The 22543-nt window shown below is 31.4% G+C and overlaps 1 protein-coding gene across 1 annotated transcript in view; it reads right to left on the bottom strand.

Annotated features, from left to right (window-relative positions):
- The window catches only part of LOC134726142 (degenerin unc-8-like), a 30165-nt gene extending 8015 nt beyond the window's left edge, over positions 1 to 22150 (bottom strand). The window contains exons 1-8 of the mRNA XM_063590541.1: positions 22043 to 22150; positions 11877 to 12275; positions 9752 to 9936; positions 6693 to 6773; positions 5136 to 5227; positions 3978 to 4141; positions 2191 to 2317; positions 1233 to 1308 (exon numbers count right to left, since the gene is read on the bottom strand). Of these exons, the coding sequence (XP_063446611.1) occupies positions 1233 to 1308; positions 2191 to 2317; positions 3978 to 4141; positions 5136 to 5227; positions 6693 to 6773; positions 9752 to 9936; positions 11877 to 12275; positions 22043 to 22150 (1232 nt within the window). The remainder of the gene's footprint in view (positions 1 to 1232; positions 1309 to 2190; positions 2318 to 3977; positions 4142 to 5135; positions 5228 to 6692; positions 6774 to 9751; positions 9937 to 11876; positions 12276 to 22042) is intronic.
- Between the last annotated feature and the right edge of the window lie 393 nt (positions 22151 to 22543).

Raw genomic sequence — 22543 nt, forward strand, 5'->3', positions numbered from 1 at the left:
AGCAATAATGTACAGCAAAGTAAAACCTACAAATAAGTCAACATAATCAAAATGGTCAATTGACCTCTTTAGTAGTTATTGCCCTTTATAGTCAATTTTTAACAATTTTCATAAATTTTAAAAAATTTTACAAACGATTTTAACTACTTGAATAAATTCATTAGATAGAGATAAGTGTAAGCAGCAAGAACTTCAGTAAGGTAAGATCTACAAACACATTACCATCACCAAAGCACAATTTTGCTATGAATCTATCTGTGTGCTTCGTTTATGATTTGTGCATAGACCAAGGTGAGCGACACAGGCTCTTTAGAGCCTCTTGTTTTAGTAGTGTAATTGTTTCACTTTGTTAATGAACTCATCAGAGTTACTTAAAGGAATGATTTGCAATTATGTTAGGTACAATTTATTGCATCAGGATTTGTGTTTGACCATTTTAAAGGAGTTATGTGACTTTGGTCTCTTGGCTAGCGTTCACAAGATATATTTAAATGCTTTATATAAACAGCGCTGGGACAAATGAGCAAAATGTAGTAATTTGTTTGTGTATTATTTTAAATGTAGAAACACGATTGCAATTTTAAACAAATCAAAAATAATAGAATGAAAAAAAATGAAGAAAAAAATGAAAAAAAAACACATACTGAACTGTACAAAACGAAACATGACAATAAAGCCACAATATGAACACAAAAGTGATCAAACTTAACTTAATCGTGAATTATTGGTCATGCCAATTTAACTTGCATACAAAGTACCATGCTATGTTTAAGAATAGCCTGGTACAATTAAATATTAAAAAAGTGATGAAAAGATTAAACCTGATGTCCAGTGGTAGTTCATAAGTGTTGCTCGTTTTTATATAGATTAGACCGTTGATTTACTTGTTTGATTTTTTTTCACACTAGTCGTTTAAGGGCCTTTTATAGCTTGAAGATCGGTGTGAGCTCCGTGTTGAAGACCGCACTCCGAACTTTAAGGGTTTACTTTCACAAATTGTGACTTTGATAAAAAAAAATTGTCCCATGGCAGTCATACATCATCTTCTTGCATCTTTTTACCACATTCTGTCATAATTACTTAGCATAATTAATTTAAGTGTAACTGGAATAAGAATACACCTACATCATTTCTCAGTAGGATAAACGAAAAAGTGAATCTTGAAATTTATGAAACACAAATAAACAAACATGTGAAAATGTAAAACGTATAATGTTCGGGAAAAGACGTACCTACAAGGATTTTTGCAGTCACATTCTGCTTTTTGTTTGTTTTGCCTCGCTCGTTCTTTATTCATACATTGAGTGTCTGTCAAAAAAAGTAGAATGTTCATTATAGCCAAATGGATGATATGTATTGGCTGAGTTCTTGTAAGGCAATGTGCAGTTATGTATGTTTAAAATTCATGAAATAGTTAGTGTGTACTTTTCGTCTTTCTTCAACTATCAAATACAAAACTATGCATGATATAACTGCAGCATTCAACGTCAATATGTTTTATTACTTTTTTTTAATATCTCATGCATATTAAATTTGGATTTTATTTTCAACCTTTTCAGACTAATTTAGATGATGATAAAATTAAACTTGATACCATTTGTAAGTGAGAAGTACGTCTTCTTTTGCATTTGATAACGGTCTCATTGGCGTATATCACAGAGACAACTTTTATAATGCTTGTTCTGTTTGGGTATTAGTCTAGGGCTTTAGATTATCCATGACAAAAGCTAAAAATGTCATAGGGATCACTTCAATTATGTGTCAAACTTTTATAAAAGATATGTTTTGGTACTGGTTTTTGAATCATATAATTTCAAATCGGAAAATAGATCGTATTCTTCACGAGATATATTTTCGAATGCAATAATGATCGAATAGATATAGGAAGATGTGGTGTGACTGCCAATGAGACAACTCTCCATCCAAATAACAATTTAAAAAGTAAACCATTATAGGTTAAAGTACGGCCTTCAACACGGAGCCTTGGCTCACACCGAACAACAAGCTATAAAGGGCACCAAAATTACTAGTGTAAAACCATTCAAACGGGAAAACCAACGGTCGAAGTTTACTTTTGTCCATTTTCCATCATTAAAATTCGAAGTTTTTCTTTTATTTCAAGAGCCAAATACATTAATTGAATCTTTTTTGATTGGGTGTGATTTATTTAATCTTATGATTACCATTTACCTTGTTTTGTGTGACAAAATTTTTCAGATTCTCCGGTGTTTATCTGGTAGTACAGTTCTGTCACATCATCTTCATAACAACCACATGTTTTGAAGAACAATTCTTGAGAGCATAATGTCTGACAAAACTAAAATTATAATAGTACATTATAATGAAACTATATCAGGTACAACCCTTAAGAAATTATATCAAGGACAACCCTTAAGAAAACAACCCTTAAGAAATTATATCAAGGACAACCCTTAAGAAATTATATCAAGAACAACCCTTCTTCTGATGACTTATGGCCCAAGAAGTTTTAGTTTTCAACAATGCTGATGTTCATAGCTGGTTCTTCTTCCCAGATGATAGGACATTTCCCCAATGCATGGTAACAATTGGGTTATTGTTTACCGAGGGCACACATGTCTTCTCTATTTTCATATGTTCATTGTTTTCTAGATTTAAGATATTTACCCAATCGGTCTTGTATTAACTTGTAGCCTTATCATGACAATATAACTTCATAATTGAATATTTTGTCGAATAGGTAATAACATATATCATTTGCGTTTGAATGGCAAGGTGTTGTTTGTCCTTCTTCAACTTATTGTTTATTTTGCTTGCCATTTGTCGTCTTATTGTATTCGTATCTATATGCATTTTGGCAGATTATAGATTTCGGATAAATGATATGTACTCACAGATCGTGTATATTTGTATCCATATTTGCGTATATAAGTATCTTCAGTACAATTTCCGTATGGTTGATCCTCCCGTTCGATGGTAACCTATATACGATAAGAAGACATAAAGTGAAGTCTGATGAAATGAAACAGGTTTTCAAAAATTATACTTCCAAGAGAAACTGACTATAGCGTGTGAAACGTTGCAATATTCATATAAAAAGAAATGTCTGTTCATAAAATTAAATAATTGTTCGTAAAAACAAATATTTTTTTCATAAAAATAAAATATATATTCAATAAATCAAAATATGTGTTCCTAAAATAAATTAAATATGCATAAAAAATAAAGATATGTTCATAAATGAGTTTTTGTTCATAACAAAAAAGATGAATGTTCATAAAAACAAATAATTGATCATAAAAACAAATAATTGTTCATAAAAACAAATAATTGTTTGTAAAAAATATATTTGTATTCATAAAATCAAAATATTCATTCATAAAATCAAACGAATCATTCATAAAACCTAAATATTATTCATAGAATCAAAATATTCATTCAGAAAATCAAATTATTTATTCATAAAATCAAAATGTTCATTCATAAAATCAAACCATTCCTACATAAAGTTTCATAAAATCAGAATTTTTATTCATAAAATTTTTGTTTTTATGATCTTAAAATTCATACTTGAATCATAGGATACGTCGTATCTTTTGTACAGAAGTCGGTAAGTGTCAGGGTGGAGTTTTATTTTCAAGTCGTTATAACGACTGAGATAACTTGGTATAACGACTTCGCTTATCTAACTCGTTTTTACAACTAACCTAACTCGTTATTAGCAATATTGGCGTAAAGATGAAAACACAGAGTACTATTTTCCATTTACTGCATTACCAGAACAAATAGTTTGCACATGAGTATATATTTTTGCATAATTATTTAACATCAACCGATATCAACATATTTTGGTTGTGTCCATCCAACTAAAGAAATACATTTAACATGGTGCTTATATGAACAGATATATATATATTGGTTCAACTACGTAATGCCACAGGAGACGTGTTTCTCGTCTATAAGGCCCCAGCTATTGAGAAAACTTTCAAATATCTCACCATGCGTAAGCCAATCTGTGTTTCACTTGATGATGGTACAAAAACCCCTTCCTCTAATGGATATGGGTAGGTGTCTCTGTTATGGATCAGTACTCGCGCCCCGTATCCTTCACTGATTTGTTTGAGATATTCTTCTTTGTCCATATATAGAATTAATGAGAGCCCTACAAGATTTTTTTTTCTTTCATTTTCTTGGTTTTGGTAAGTGCCATATACATGTAGTATGTTTGATATTGTTTAAGGCATAATCAATTACAATGACATTTCCTACTTAACGATTTTAATACTTTGTTAGTTGGGTTCACTTGACCTATCGTCTCACTTTACATATCTCCAACTGACTTCCATATGCTGATTTCGAAGGCTGTATGTGATATTTGTTTTGCATACTTTCAAGTGTATGCAGTACAGTGTGAGATTAAAATATGTTTCTTTATGGGACTGACTTTATGCAAGAGCTTCTTATGACAAATGAAAAGACGCTTACATTGCCCTTTAGCTTCGCTTTCCGATATAAAGATGATGTTCGCTCAATATTAAAATTTTGGTGACAAAATATGCCTCATATCTTGACTTACATATTGAAACTTTATTACAGAAAAAAATTCAGCTTCCCAATTGTGAACTTTCTATCTCTATGTAGAAACATTTCAGTATTTACTGTTTATGGAGTATCTCCTTGTTTGTAGATATTCTAGAGCTTGTATTTCTTATTACGTTTTCCTAAATAGAGGGTTTCTGCTTACAAAAAAAGATATGAAACAAACAGTTCCTAGTGGTAAACTTTTTACGGACGTCATCACGATTTGGTTGACAGTTATGGAATATCCGTTTCATAGATGATGACAGCTATGTTCAAATAATCTTTACCAGAATTACGCCCTCTTTTCGTCGAATGTGACCTACTGAGGTAGACCTATCACCGGGTATGTACTTACTCGAGGAACAAAAGGATTCCAGATTAATTCTGAGAACTCCACTGTTTTTGGTAGGAGACATGTTGGTCAGTCTTTAGTTTTCTATGTGGTGTTTTATGTTTTGTTGTTTAGCTTTCGTTAATTTTCATTTTTTGGTTGTGATGCCATGGTAAGTTTGTTTTCGGTTTATGCATTTGAATATCCCTTTGGTATATTTCGCCTCTCCTCTATAATAGTTTACCATTTAAGGGTCCTGCTTTAGTAATTTTCAAACTTCCTGTTTTCAATGTGTAGCAATTACCATATACATCGTGCTGTAGAACCGTGAAATTGCTGTAATATAGAAATATATGATTTTCATATAGAAATATCAAAAATTGAATGTCAGTTAATTTCCACTTGTTAAAAGAAAAATCACAAAAATACTGAACTCCGAGGAAAATTCAAAAAGGATGGTCCCTAATCAAAGGCAAAATCAAAAGCCCAAACACATCAAACGAATGGATGTAACAACTGTCATATTCCTGACTTGATGCGGGCATTTTCTTATGTAGAAAAAGGTGGACTAAAACTAGTTTCATACATAGCTAAACCTCTCACTTGTATCCATTATATTGACAATGATGTGAACAAAACAAAAAGACATGAAAGGTAAAACAAATAGGGTCAACACTGTGTAATAATCTTAATCACTATGAAAACAAACAAATATATAAAAAAGAAGCACAAAAAGGATAGTATTAGCCTGATATTTTTTTCTGTCTGCTTCAAAAAGGGGATTACGTACTTGCCATATTTTGGACTTGACGTAGTCAGTGAACGAAAAAAGCATAACATCAAAGCTATTAAAAAAAAAATTTTTTGTTAAAAAATTTACTGAAATTACAAGATGCACAACAACTCCGATGGATTTTTTCGATATCTAACACAAAGGCAAAAACAATTTTCAAAAAAATAAGGTATGATTGGCAAGAATACATTTTTTTTTTTACCCGAGATGAAATTGGAAAAAAAACACATTTGAATGTGCTTTTATGTGGTTGTTTTAGATGGCGATCATTATTGCGTTATGTTTTTTAACAATAAGAATTTTTGACGGTTGATTTTTTGTACCTCGTGTATCAGCTCAAGTTTAAGTTCTAGATCTATCCTCACTGGTGTGTTCCTATTTCGCCTTAGATTTGAATTCCAGGTAAAAGAGGGAAAAAAAATTACTAAGGCGAGATTGGAATTTTGATAAAAGAATTAATAAACAGATTAAACCTCTGTGTCTTCATAACTATTTAATCAACAAGTAATTAGGGAAGTGTTTCTTTTGAGTTGTTATTTCTGTATTCTATAAATCTAATTGAACATTTCTATGATTTCAAAAGTTGTGAAATCAGAAAAAAAATCTACAATAAAAACATCTGTCAGTAGAAAAGTTGCTCCCTTTGAAATATTATTTGTTTCATTTGATAAAAGTGTAATTTTATGAATTTCATGCAATTAGAAAAATCTAAATGTAAAAATTATCCATTACATTATGGAACACAAAAAGTTTAATTGAAGTATGAGCATGCTAATTTAGAATTGTGCTTGTAATTCAGTAAAGATTCACAAATTACATATTTGTAATGATTGTATTTTTTTTCTCTCAGTTAAATATGAAATATTACGTAACCTACTGGTCATCTCTAATAAGAACAAGAACAAAGACATTCTTCATAAAATAGATAACTTTTTTTACTTTAAATTTGTACTAAGGCAAAACGGGTTTAATTTAATAAATGTATAAGGCGAAATGAGAATATATCACCTTGGATAACATTTATATTTTCCAACAGTACATGATATCAGCATTTCTTCTATTTGGTGCCCCATTTCTACTTTGTTGTCCCTGTAATACAAATGTTCAATATATAATTAAGAAATCAAATCGTCAAAAATTCACCTAATACGATGTATATGGGGTCAGTAAATATCACATAGTGGGGGAGTCTCATATGGAATTTACTAATTTGCAGGCTCTTCGTTTGGTACATGTACGTTCAGAATATGGTGGCCACTGGTAGGGTTAAACGAGTTTAAAGGAGACAACCTTACCCCTAACCTGGGACAGTGTTGTAACAGTATCAAATAAGAATGAACTATGAAAATCCGTTGAAAAAGGCTTAATAGGTGGACGTTTCGTCCCCGATGGTATCACCAGCCCAGTAATCAACACTTAGATATCAATAATGTGGTAATTTTTTTATAAAATTTCCGGTTTACAAAAGTTTGAATTTTTCGAAAAACTAAGGACTTTCATATCCCAGGCCAAGGTTACCCTAGCCGTATTTGGCACAACTATCCTCAAGGCTCTTCAACTTTGTACTTGTTCGGCTTTATAAATGTTTTGATATGAGTGTCACTGATGAGTCTTATGTAGACGAAACGCGCGTCTGACGTACTAAATTATAATCCGGTTACCTTTGAGTACTTCTTAACTATCAAAAAGATACAAATAGAAGTACATCTTACAAAAACATAGAATGAACGTGAAAAGGTGATAAGTACAGATTTAAGAGAACTCGCAGTTACTAACAGCTAGTTCAAAGCCGATAACATCTAATAAAAAATCATGCATTTAAGACTTAATATCAATCAGTACACATCAGCTAGCTGAAAGAACGAAGTGTTGTTATTGAATGGATTTGAAGAATGATGTCTAGAAGGTTGAAGTTTTAAGATGACATCCTAGTTCACATTTTGTTAAGTGGCCTGCTGAAGCCCGCCTCCTAGTTTAAATTTTCTCGCTATTCCAGAAACCACTGGTGGCTGTGTTGTTTTCTACTCTTTGGCACATTACCCATCTCCTTTTCTCAAATTTTGGAATAGCTGTATTCTTCTACTGAAAATACCCTGGTATCTATGAAGAGGTTATTTTCAACCACTGGGTCGATGCCACTGCTGGTGGAGATTTATTTCTCCGAGGGTATCACCAGCAAAGTAGTCAGCACTGCTGACTTCAGTCATCATTGATATGTTCATAATTATAAATTAACTGTTAACAAAACTTAAAATTTTCTAAAACTAAGGCTTTTCTACCTCAGGAATAGATTACCTTAGGCTTAGCTGTATTTTGCAAAACATTTAGAAATTTTTGGTCCTCAATGCTCTTCAACTTCGTTTCTCTATTTGGCCTTTTAAACATTTTTCGATTCGAGCGTCACTGATGAGTCTTTTGTAGGTTTAACGCGAGTCTGGAGTAAATATAAAATGTTAACCCTGGTATCTATGATGAGTTTATTTGTAGTTAGATATTTTAATGTTACACATCGCCAATAAAATGCGGAAATAACACTTTACATTAAGTGCATGTTTCATTATGATACGTTTGATTTGATTGGATAACAGCCATCTCGTGTCATTCTGAAATTAGCATTCATTTCAAAATTAAATGTATACATCAAATGATTGCGCGATAACGCAAATGATGGCGTTCAACTTATAACGCAAAGACCGTTTGCGTTAATTCGCAGATGTTTGCGTGCGTTATAACTCAAAAGGCTTGCGTAAAAATTATTAGGCATACGAAATAGTATTGTTCCCATGTTGAAATTTTGATAAAAAATTGCGTATGTTAAGCCTTGTTGACCTGATTTAATCAAATATTTGAAAAAAATTATATACCTTCATGTGCTACTTTTTGCTTCAGATAAGGTCGATCTTTCAGATATTTGTTTAAAATTTGGATTTGATAACGTATTTTTCCTTTCGACTGAAAAACGTAACTTTTTTGTTTTGTTTTAAAAGATAAACACATGCTGTTATTTGTTATATTTATTCTATATAACTATCCTATAGATATATGCATTTTGTTTTTAAATAGCTCAGTCATATTTATCAAATGTTCATAAATTAAGAAAAAAAAGAGGGGTCCATGAACTCGTGTATATGTTATTTAATTAATCAGTTTTAATGAGGAAAAACATCGAAAATGCATCTTTTCCGATATGTTTGACGTCGCGAAAATAACATTTTACGTTAGCAACTATGTTACCTTCCCTGTAACTGTAGATCTATCGTATGCCCTTAAATCTCAATGATTCGCGTTATTTCGCAAAGGTTTGCGCTATAACTCAAACAAATGAAGAAATACAGAGAAACACATGTGTTGCGCTAATACGCTTCCGTAGATACGAGCCCCCACAGTTAAGAACACAGGTAAATAAAAAAATGATGTTTACATAATCCAAGCTAAACAAAATAATTAGGTCTTTACACTTCTCCTTGGAAAGACATATTGGTTTTGTTCTGATTATTCCTTTCGCCAAATTTTTTTCTTGCGTTGTATTTTTGTTTTAAAAGATGTCGCTTATTATTTTTATATAATAGCATAGTCTATACGGTTTGGAATTGACCCGGTTTAACACTTTTCTGTGTAAGAGTTATCTCCCAAAACACTGTTTTCTTGATTTCAGATCTCCTTCGCAACTGTAAAAGAAAACTTCAAATTTATTTTTCCAAAATGCTCCAGGATGTTACATTTAATTTTGACCGAAGCTATAAGGAGACTCCATATGAGAGTTATTCCCCCTTATGCATTTGATTGGTTGACCATGTGTTCTTTATTTCGAGTGATGCCCAACATTTATATCATCAATTGATTGTCAACTTTGTGAGCTTCTGTCCTTGCTTGGAAGTTGGAGTAATATACAAGTATATAGAACCATATATTTTGGAATCAGCTTCAAGTAAACTATCAAATTATACCGGAAGAGACATTTTACCACCCGGAAGTTAACAATTATCTTATCGTTAATTTAGCTAAACTTGGCCCTCAAAGTTTTCGTTTAATCGACAGTCTCTATCGAATTTGAAATAGGAGCTAACCTATCTTCATCTTTATATAACTCTCTAAACCAAGATAAAATCCAAAGTCTTTCGTCTTGTTGGTCACTAAATCCGTAATCATCATAATCATAATCATAGAAGTAATTCATTTCACCATAATCAGAAAACGTACTCTTATTTATTTCTGAAAGCTCGTCAACAAACCGTTTTCTCCGTCTGGCACCCTAAAATGTAGTAAAATGAAAAACACATCTTATTTGCGTTTACCTCGGAGCAAATGCTCGAATCAAACCAAAACATTTAACAAATTAATGATACTAAAACTACTGTAGAAATATAGATAATTAATATGTATTATAGGATATATTATAACTACTCAACCGCTGTAACAATTCATCTTCTTAAAATCTAAAATTTTTATCACATTCAATCTTCTTAAAATCTAAAATTTTTCAATCTTTGTGAAGGTTATTGCTGACCAATACTTACACATATAACACAGATTGCATAAGATTCAAAATGTTTGTTTTAGCAATACGAATGGTAAGGCGCTCTGGGCATGCTAGGTACAGTTTAGACATATGAATATCTTCAGCAGTAGATATTTTTTGACTGGTGAAACAATGTTTAAGTACTAGCAATGAATTCCATCTGTACTCCATGTGCTTTTCTGTTAGTAAATTTTACACAATCCAGGAAGAAAACCCTGTTATCTAATATTAAGAGAATGGTCTAATTGGAATTGTCTGGAAAACTAATTATATCCAAGCATTAATTTACAGAAAAGCCAGAATTCCAAACTAAATACTAAACATTTCTACAAAGCAAGTTTCTAATATTTTTACCTTCATGATAGAAACTGGAATGTTGCCATTTCTAAAAGATATGTAAAGAGCTATATAGCCATATTTGCGTAAAAAGGTCTTGTATTATGTTCTTGAGATGCACAAACACATTAAACAGACACCCTTTACGAAACAATTGACTTGTGATAGATTTAGACGGGGTGACTGAGAGATAAATAAGCCGAAAGTAAAATATACACAGCTATGTATCACATTTCTGTTAATGATCCGATGGATAAATCTGTTGTAGAGTTGTCACTGGTTCAGACGACGTACTTGTCGGTGCTCTTCAACTTCATACTGTATTTGGCTTATTTGTGCAACCACCAACTGTTTCAATATTAGGAAAGAAACACATTCCACATGCATATTTAAACCAAACAGATATAAAAATGCATATGCATTTAAAAAGTTTCATAGCTCCGTTACTCGCTGAAAATTGTCAGACAACTGCCAGTCATACTTTAAAATCATTAACAAACTCGTTGGTTCAATAATGTCGTATTGTTTTGTAATATACAGTATAACCTTTCTGAAATTTCAATAGATGTTTTTATCGAAGAAATCGAAAAATTGAAATAAAGAATAATAGGGTGTCAACTAGAATGTTTTCATTTACAGGTCAATCAAACCCTTTAATTACAAACAAATCCATACAGACTTAAAGGTTACACAAAGACAAATTTCTGAAAAAACTTGTCGGTATTTTTTTTTATCCCCAATGCTCTTCAACTTCGTTCTTTATTTGGTCTTTTTTAATTATTGTTTTATTCGAGCGTCACAGATGAGTCTTTGTAGATGAAATGCGCGTCTGACGCGTTTATAAAATTTTACTCCGTGTATAAATGATGAGTTTATTTAGTAAACTTCAATGCATTTAGTATAAAGAGACGCCAAAAAAAGCACCTGAGAAAAGCATGATGGTGTGCAATTCTGTAACAAGTAAGGACAGGATGAAGAGCAATTATTGTAAACATATGTTTGGTCATGTACATATTAGATTATTTAACACAAAGTCAATGTTCTTCAATAAGACATACAATGACAATATTCAAAGTTATTACTATTATGTTAAATAAATTAAAAACCCTTTAGAATATATATTGTTTTGAAACAGTCAATTAATTAACATGGGTCGTATCTAGATTTGCACTCACAAACGTCAACAATGAGTTAATTTTTCATATACGGCAGGGAAATATCTAAATCGTACGAATAAGGATGATTACTGTACAAAATAGGAAAATCAACAATAGGAAACGAAAACGTAAACTTACTCAGTCTCTCTATATACCTTAGCTTTTGTTTATTATTTATACCTGTGTCGTTGTTTCTTCGTCGGACTTCTGTAAATCAGACCATTTCAATGTCTCGACAAGTGATTGAATGTTTTCAGAAGCCATATCTAGTTTACTCGTACGAATTGGATTCACGTTACAAATTGTCACTGCAGGAAATATAAGATTGCTAAATCCCAATTCAATTTTTGTTTGTACAGGAAATTGCATGAAGTGATAAATAAGATAGTACAAATGTAAACCCATCCCTGCAGTACAGCCGATGAGAAGAAATGTCCAAATGACCTTGGCGTACAATAATTTAGCACTGTTTATGTAGCCTACACCCTGCATTGAAGTCTTCTCAGCAAATCGTTCAAGGAGACGACTGAAAGACTTTGTTTTCCCCGCTGAATCCAAAGATTCTCTGCTCTTCCCATCCTAAAATGGACAATATAAAATTTGAATTATCATTCTGAAATTCTTTAGTATTTGTCAAGGAAAGCTGGATGTATCTGTCGGGAAATAATCCCACGTCTTTCTTTTTATACAATACTCACCATAATTATTTACAGTGCGAATCCAGATTGTTTATTTGACTGACTGATTCGATTCACGAAAATTCATTCTTCTAATAAAAACGACGATTAACATATATGTTTAACCTATTATATTAATATGAAATGAAACAGACATAGACAATTTAAATTGCATGAGTTCCCTTTGTATCCAGCTCTTTGTTTATGTTTATAACGATGATACGACCGTCAGCAATGTTCGGATGTCAACTCAATTAATGATAATCTGGCGTCTTGACTTTAATACACACAAAACGATGATATCAAGCCTTCTTAATTGTGGAGTTTATACTTTTTACAATTTGGATATACGTTTTAGTATGTTATAAATAAAAGTCGGTGGATATGAATTTGACACTCAATGCCTCTTTAATCAAATAATGATGTTATTTAAAAATTAGATACCAAAAAATACCATCGTACAGCTATTTAAATTTTAACTAAAACTTCTAACAGAATTATAAACGAACTTATGATGAAAACCCTTGGCCACCAAAACTCTCTTAAAATGCTTCATAAATGTTTATGAAATTGTTTATAAAATGTATCGGTTGTTGCGCATTTTCATTACATTATTGTACCATACCATTCGTTCATTAAAGTATCAAGAAGAAAATATGTTTTTTTTCTTTGAAATACCCATCTTATTTTATTGTAACGACTTAAATGTTTTTTTACATTTCTAACATTTCATATGGAAAATTAAAGAATCTGAAAAATGTACAGATGTTTAATGATGGACCATGTGGAACCTTCTTATTGAAAACCCCTTATTTGTAGTATTTAAACTTCAGTTAGAGGACACACGAAGGTCATCATGATATGCGAAACATCGTCCTCATGTTATAATATATATATTTTTTTATATATAATAGAATATGCCACATAAGACAGATAAGGGTTTCCATATTATGAGTATATGTCTCTGACACCAATGAAGAGGAATGACAATTAGATGGTTCGTTATAACAACCTAGGAGAATTATCATTATATATTTATTAATAAACATTAGAAGTAACTAAAATATCAAACACTGCATTAAAACTAATAATCAATAATTTCATATTTAAAATATCAAATATGACTCTGCCACAAGCTCTCCGGATCTTTAATATAAAATGGCGTCCCTGTCATTTACATGAATGAAAAACATACGTAAATATAGAAATATCAATAATAACAACCACTGGGTCGATGCCACCACTGGTAGAGGTTTTATTCCCGAGGGTATTAACATGATTATAGTCAGCACGTATGGGGGTAATCTCAGGTGCTCCGGAAGGGTAAACAGATCCTGCTCCACATGTGGCACCCGTCGTGTTGCTTATGTGATTACAAATCCGGTAAATAGTCTAATTCGGTAGGTCACATTCATGAAAGGGAAGGGGATTGTAGTTACGACGTAAGGAACATATCCGATATCATTTGTGAAACGGTTATTCCATAACGGTCAACCAACTCGTGATGGCGTCCGTAAAATTTACGAAGGGATGATTTCAACTTCACCATTTGGAACTCTTGGTTTAATAGCTTCCTTGTAAGCAGTAACCCTCTATCAAGAAAATCATGATAGGAAATGCAAGCACGGGAATATCGTATCAATTGGGAGATATATACCCCGTATGCATGTGCTGCTGGAATGTTGTTACTTAGAAATGGAAACGTCACAATTGGAAGATAGATAGATAGATAGATAGATAGATAGATAGATAGATAGATAGATAGATAGATAGATAGATAGATAGATAGATAGATAGATAGATAGATAGATAGATAGATAGATAGATAGATAGATAGATAGATAGATAGATAGATAGATAGATAGATAGATAGATAGATAGATAGATAGATAGATAGATAGATAGATAGATAGATAGATAGATAGATAGATAGATAGATAGATAGATAGATAGATAGATAGATAGATAGATAGATAGATAGATAGATAGATAGATAGATAGATAGATAGATAGATAGATAGATAGATAGATAGATAGATAGATAGATAGATAGATAGATAGATAGATAGATAGATAGATAGATAGATAGATAGATAGATAGATAGATAGATAGATAGATAGATAGATAGATAGATAGATAGATAGATAGATAGATAGATAGATAGATAGATAGATAGATAGATAGATAGATAGATAGATAGATAGATAGATAGATAGATAGATAGATAGATAGATAGATAGATAGATAGATAGATAGATAGATAGATAGATAGATAGATACTTAATTCTCTAAAAACTATAGATACAAGTTTACAGAGAAACATACAATATAAATACAGACACAATAGTAAGTCAAGATATGAAGCCGACTGAACTGTATCTGTAGTATCCTTTATCTCCAATTCGATGGGATAGATACGTTCCACATAGTCACCAAATTTTGAATTTTTTAGTGAAAGAACGTCATCTATATAGCGGAAAGTAGAGTTAAAGGATATTGCTAACTTCTTGTCTTGCTTCCTAAGAAGTTCCTGCATAAAGTCAGCCTTATAATAATAAAGAAACAAGTCGGCAAGTAGAGGGGCACAGTTTGTTCCCATTGGGATGCCAACAGCCTGTTGAAAAACACGTAAATTATCATTGATATGGTCAAAATTTTAAATGACCTGTTTACAAAACTTCGAATTTTTGAAATACTAAGGCTTTTCTACCGCAGGAATAGATTGCCTTACTTGTATTTGGCAAACAATTCAGGATTTGTTTTGGTTCTTCAACTTCGTAATTTATTTTTTTCGCATTTTTTTATTCGAGTGTTATTTGTGTGTCTTTTGTAGACGAAACGCGCTTCTGGCGCAAATTCATAAATTTGAAAAAAAAAGTTCCATTACTTATCTGGGTTTAAAATTAGATAAAGGGTATACGACCTTTGGTCGGTTGGAACCTTCAATCTCCTTTAATGAAATCATAAGATTTTACACTTTAACTTAACGATAGTCAAAGTTAAGATAACCCTTATCAGATGCATGGTGATTAATCTATGTATTTTAAAAGTGACATTTTCGTTTGAAGTAAAGCAAGGTTTACCTTGGAATATGGGTTGTGTGACTTTCACCCTTCGTTACATTTAAGATGTAAAAGAGAAAATAAGTTCTTTTTAAAATTTATTAATTTTACATCAATATGTGACACGTATGCTGCAAATTGCAAAAAAAAACCACCAAACAATAAAATCAGCCAACATCAATATGCACTGGTTCAGAAAATGAATATAAATATAATATATATTCAAAAGCACTTGTCGCAATAGTACGGTTTTATTAAAAAAAAAAATAGAATTAGTTATCAGGTTTCAAATTTAAACTATATTTGTATTATCAGTTCAAAACATGAAACATAAGAAAAAGACATTATTTCGTAAGAAGGAAAAAGATGTATTCATTTTGTTTAGAAAAACTTGATCTTTTAAACGAGTTTGTATCTCTATCTCGTCTGTTTAACAAGGACGTTTCGCCAGCCTGAATAATATTCTATTTTCAAATGTTTACAACTTTTTCTATTCGACTTTTAAAATGACAAAAGAAAAAATATTTTGAGATGTCTGCATCGTGTCCTAACTTTTAAAAAAGAATTTAAGAGAAAATAATTCAATATTTTGCTTTCTAGTTTCTGAAAGATAACTTTTTAAGCTTTGTATAAGATAACGGAATTCCATCATTTAGACATACGAAAGTTGAAGTATGCAGAACACTCACAACAATTGATGTTACATTTAGTCCCAGTTCAACACTTATAATACAATGAAATATCATATCATACATCTTAATTGATATTATAAGCAGAACTGCATGGACAAATGTTGTATTTGGCACAACTTTTTTGAATTTTGGATAATCATTGCTCTTCAACTTTTTACTTGTTTGGCTTTATAAATATATTAGTGGGAGTCTTATGTAGACGATACGCGCGTCTGGCGTACTTAATTATAATCCTGGTATCTTTGATAACTAATTAGAAAGATATAAGAAGATGTGGAATGAGTACCATTGACAACGCTCCATCCATGTCAACATAAGGTAAGAGCCTTGTTTCCCATTGATAAGCAATGCAATAGAGGCCCAAAAAATAGCAGACTTTAAAATATGATGATAAAAAAATCATTGCGAAACTATGCTTTAAGGTTATCGGTGTATTATTATACTCCACGCTACAAACTATCAGGGGTTAATAGTCAATTGGCCAGTTTGTCATTTCCACCTTATGAAGCTAAATAAAATTATCTGTATCGTATTGACACCATCCTAGGATAAATCGTCATATTGCGGTCATATTTTTTTTTTAAATCGATTTTTGAAAATGCAAAACTGATTTAAAGTTATTATTTCAAACAACACGTTTGAAAGGGTTAAGACTTAGTCATTTTTGGGGCCCTTTATAGCTTACTGTTCAGTTGGTACCTCGGCTATGTGTTCAAGACCATACTTTGACCTATAATGATTTATCTTTTACAAGTTGTGTCTTGGATGAAACATTGTTTGATATGGATCAGTACAATCTAACGATATCCTACGACCGAAACTGTATCGTATTTTCGCAAAACCAGTAGGTGAGATTTGCAGTGCCACGTCATGTCATACCATTTGTATGCAGACGATACTCACGTTTATTAAATCATAAGACCGCATGGAGACGGGTGCGATCTGTCCTAAAGCATAGAAAAATGTTTTTTTTCTGATATTGGTGATTATGGATGAGTGCCAACATACTGAAATTTAATGAAGACAAAACAGAGTTTATAAATAATCGTGACACCAAAACACCAATTGAAGTATCTTTCCAATTTCCGTCTGAAAATTAAGCGACGTTTATTGTGTGAAAAATCTTGGACTTTACTTTGAGAGAACCATCCGTATGGACCAGCAACTTCTTTAAAATGTGTACAAAGCCCAGAATGGCAAGGCTACTAGCTACCATCAAGATTTAATTACGCCATACAAACCGAGTAGACTCCTTAGGTCGGATAACAGTATGCTCTTACATCCCCCGAATGACGTTCGAACGGAAAGCTACGGCGAAAGGCGTTTTGACAAGGCCGCGCCTACACTCTGGAACAGTCCTTCAGAATGTTAATTCGTAAAACATTTTTAAAAAGTAACTCATGACTCCATTATTTAAAACTACTTTAAAGGATTTCTTGTATACTTTTAATTGACTTCATTAAATTTATTTTAGGCTGACTGTTTTGTATATTTTAGGGTACATAAAATTGAGAATGCATCTTTTTATTTTTTAATTCTTGTATTTCTTTTTTATTCTCTTTTAAATTTTCATATGCTTGTTTGATTCATATAAGTTGGTACATTGTAATTAAGTTATATGTGTTTTTTGTGTATTTTTATTCATTTTTCAAAATGTGAAGATTTCAGTCGAGTAATTGTTGTTATTATATAATGCGCTTTGTGAATACTATATCTATTATTATATAATACGCTCTGTGAATACTGTATCTATTATCATATAATGCGCTCTGTGAATACTGTATCTATTATTATATAATGCGCCCTGTGAATACTGTATCTATTATTATATAATGCGCTCTGTGAATACTGTATCTATTATTATATAATGCGCTCTGTGAATATTGTATCTATTATTGTATAATGCGCTCTGAGAATACTGTATCTATTATTATATAATGCGCTCTATGAATACTGTATCTATTATTATATAATGCGCTCTATGAATACTGTATCTGTTATTATATAATGCGCTCTGTGAATACTGTATCTATTATTATATAATGTGCTCTGTGAATACTGTATCTATTATTATATAATGCGCTCTGTGAATACTGTATCTATTATTATATATTGCGCTCTGTAAATACTGTATATATTATTATTTAATGCGCTCTGTGAATACTGTATCTATTATTATATAATGCGCTCTGTGAATACTGTATCTATTATTATAAATTGCGCTCTGTGAATGCTGTATCTATTATTGTATATTGTGCTCTGTTAATACTGTGTCTATTATTATGTAATGCGCTCTGTGAATACTGTATCTATTATTATATATTATTTTCGTGAGAGTTATTTTTAACATTAAAAATCCCTTTTGCAGATCTGAAAATGGGAAAATAATTATTTGAAATGTGTTAACCTGACACTGTACGCACATGAATTACGAAAACACAGGATCTGATCAAAATTAATCTAAATCGTTTTTATTATTACTGTTCTTATTCATACTACAAACTTTTATTTAAACACTTACAACTGCATTTTGCATTAGAATAAAAGTTGAAGTATAGGTGTAGTTTTTTTTTAATGACCCATTTAATGAGAGGAAGAAATTCGTTTAGGTCACCACGACAAAGTGCAGAAATTTGTGCAAAAGTAGGTTTCTGGATGCTAAGTCAAATACTATATATATTATATAGCGTGTCATATGTAATAAGAGAAAGGTACGAATTTATTTTGTGGGTGACTAGGTTTAAGATTCGAGTTGATAAAAAAGATATTTATGTTATAGTATACAATTTTACGGTTAGAATTCATAACTTTAATGTAAATTGTACCACAACTTATAGTAAATACAAAAAACACTATGTCGTCTGATCCTTTCCCCATATAATTGAAAGTAAGGGAACAACCGTTTACCTTCAAGGGAGTGGATTTTTTTCTCTTAGTCAGATTTTTTTTCGCGTAGAGCGTAAACAAAATTAATGCATTTAAATTATCTATTCTTAATTCAACACTTTTAGGCATGGGGGAAATAAGCATTTAGAATAAAAAACAAATTACCTTCTTTACCAAAATATTTTTGTTCATCAAATTGGGGATCCGAATATTTTTTAAGAAAAAAACAAACATCCCTCTTCCCCATCTGAAAGTTAAATGGTCGTTCCCTACTTCACATTTTTACGGTGTCAATATTTGCTGACTTTTTAATTAGAGATATTTTAATTAACTTTACCAAGGAAATGCTAATATTAACAGAGTATTATCTTCATGTTAAAGTCTGACATATGAAATTTCAAATTAAAAAAAATGATGCATATATTTTTTATAACTAAATGGATAGTTTTCATTATGTACATAAAGTTTTTTTCTGAAGAAAATTCTTTACTTTGTCCACATTTAGAAGAAGTTTACTTTTTCTTTAATTGCTTGATTCAGGGAAGCATTCGCCGACATTTTCCCGTATGCAATTGACCCGTCTTGTGTGAAAATCCGGTGATCGCAATACGCAAAGATCTGTTATTAAAATTATCTGATTGGACATGTTATACACCTGCTCAATAGCCATGCTTCTTTGTTGATTGTTTACTATAAGGTGACAATCGGTAAACTACGGCTTCAAAACACGACAATTAAGTAGCTGCAATATTGTCACATCATAACAGACAGAGAGATAGAAAAAAATACGATTATAAGATATGTTTGCGTAAAACATAATAAAATCGTGCACAGAAGAATAAGTTTATGATATATACATGCATTGGTTCAAGAATTGGATAAATACTATTTTTCACCAGTCATTCGTATCATATGACTTTTTAAAACATGAAATATGAATCATATTAAGTTAAGATCTGTCAGAGGTTATCTTTATTATTTGAATACGTAAATACATATTAGAAATAAGAATATGTCTCAGTGTGTCAGTACACGAATGCTCCCGCTCATGCTTTGCATGAAATACAAAAAGTAAAAAAGAAATGTTACACTCTAGAAAGATAAGTGACTCTCTGCCCAAATTTGAACTAATTAGGTCTTTCCACTTTTCGTGGAAAGACCTTTTGTTTTTCTTCTGATTATTTTTTTTAATTTTTTTTTCTTCTGTCGTCTGAGATGCTTTTTTGTTTTAAAACATATTGAATGGATGTTTGGCCAACGATGTTGTTCAGTAATGGAGATTTCAAAACTCACCCTGTGTGACCGAACACTTATTCTTATAGGAGTTATCACTCCACGTCCCCTTTTTCTTGTTATCGCTATATCTCTAAAATCGTATAAGATTTTTACAAACTGTTTTCACCAAATTGTTCGTCTACTCTTAAGAATGATGTGTTTTACTTTGACTGAGGTGATCAGAAGATATCTTATGGGAGTTATTTCCCTTTGAAAATTTAAAATAAAGAATATGTTGGCTTAATTCATACAGTATAGGTTGTAGAGGCCTACAGTCTTTTGATATGAAGTCCTTGGTCCATATAAAGGAAATTGAGGTCAAGGTCAAAGGTCAAGGTCATGTTATAAATTTAGAATTTTGCTTGTTATCGTTATTCAAAAGAAACTGTAACAGTTAATGATATAATGTGTTTGCCAAATTACTTTTTACAACAAGGGGCAACTTCAACCCATTTAAGTCGAAATGTTTTGGTCAACCCTTTTAGGAGTTTTCTCCCCTTTTGCATTTGAAATCGGTATTTCTCTACAACCATACAAGTGATTGATATCGGACCTTCTAATTTTAGTTCACTGACTTATGACCTTGAATTTGAGGTCAAAGTCAAAGGTCAAGGTCATGATATAAATTTTGAATTTTGCTTGTTATCGTTATTCAAAAGAAACTGTAACAGTTAATGATACGATGTGTTTGCCAAATTACTGTTTACCACAAGGGGCAACTTCAACCCGTTTAAGTCAAAGTGTTTTGGTCAACCCTTTTAGGAGTTTTCTCCCCTTTTGTATTTGAAATCATTATTTCTCTACAACCATACAAGTGATTGACCTGTGCTCTTTTGATTTGAGATCACTGACCTATGACCTTGAAATTGAGGTCAAGGTCAAAGGTCAACTTGACGTACTAGATTTTGACCTTTGCTTTAAATTTGTTTTGTTCATTATAAAACAATTTTAAAAGTCTTCTGCATATACCTATTAATCTTATTTTTCTAAATCAGTTGAGGTATCAAATAACATCAACAAGAAATTACCCTTTCTAACATCTTTTTCTAAATTTCATTCTAATTATCGAGGTGGAAAGACCTTCAATTGTTCTCTGAAGAATTGGTTTTTAATTCTTCTAATTTTGGTTCTTAGCATTGTGTATGAGTTTCATAAAATTTGGATGAAGAAAACGTTTAAAAGTTAGAGTGCAGACACGAAATTGGGACGGACAGATGAACCGTACGACAGAAAGATAGACGGAGTTTGAAATGAGAAATATTAAGCTTGAAGTTAAGTTTAGTTAATACATATTTTATTTGCAAAAGTAGCAAAAGGGATTGGACACAAGTTATAACAACATTAGAGACGTTCTCTCCCAATATAAATATAAACACAAAGTACATTAGATAATGACATAAAAAAAACCGGAGGAATGCATGTAATACATACTACAAACGAAAATTAGAAATAAAAGAAAAAAAAACCAATAAAATAAGGAATAATAATGAAAAAACTGAAATGGAGTGAAGGGTTGTAAATTAGAAATTTAGAATGTAAATTGATTGTTTGAAATCTTTGTGTTATTCTGATATAAGATTGTACGGACTCAAAAATGTCTTTGTTTTGCTGAAGCTTGAAATTTCAAAATATTTATCATATTGTCAAGACTTATTTCAGACACATGCAGAGTTCATATCATTGTTGTTCGTGAAAAAAACCCATATAAAATGTAGTCACTGGTGTTCTGTCTATATGACGTGAACCAACTTACCTCTTTGTCTTGTCTACCCATTTGTTGTCCATTGTCTGGAGTAGGATGTCCAGGCCAAGATTTATTTTGAAATCCCGAATAAGTACGTGAATTTTGTCGCAGGTACATTACTAACACTTTTCAGCCCACTTAATGGGGTTAACATGAAATAAAGTATAGCCAACTTCTCAGCACTAAAGTTATCATTTAATAAAGTAGCTAAATTATAAAGTGATAGTCTTTTCTTGCTTCACTGGTTACTTTAAGTATTCTTCTTAAGTGATGCGATTATCCTATATGTTTACATTTAAAAATATGAAAATATGAATGATTAACATTATAAGTGATAGGAGCGATTTAAAGGGGTGATTGAATATTGGTACATAGATATAGGAAGATGTGGTATTAGTGCCAATGAAACAACTTTCCATTTTAGTCACAATTTATAAAAGTATTTCTATTAAAGGCCAAGGTGCGGTCTTCAACACGGGGCCTAGTCTCTCACCGAACTACAAGCTGTAA

Source organism: Mytilus trossulus, chromosome 7 (assembly GCF_036588685.1).
Source record: "Mytilus trossulus isolate FHL-02 chromosome 7, PNRI_Mtr1.1.1.hap1, whole genome shotgun sequence".
Classification (NCBI taxonomy): domain Eukaryota; kingdom Metazoa; phylum Mollusca; class Bivalvia; order Mytilida; family Mytilidae; genus Mytilus; species Mytilus trossulus.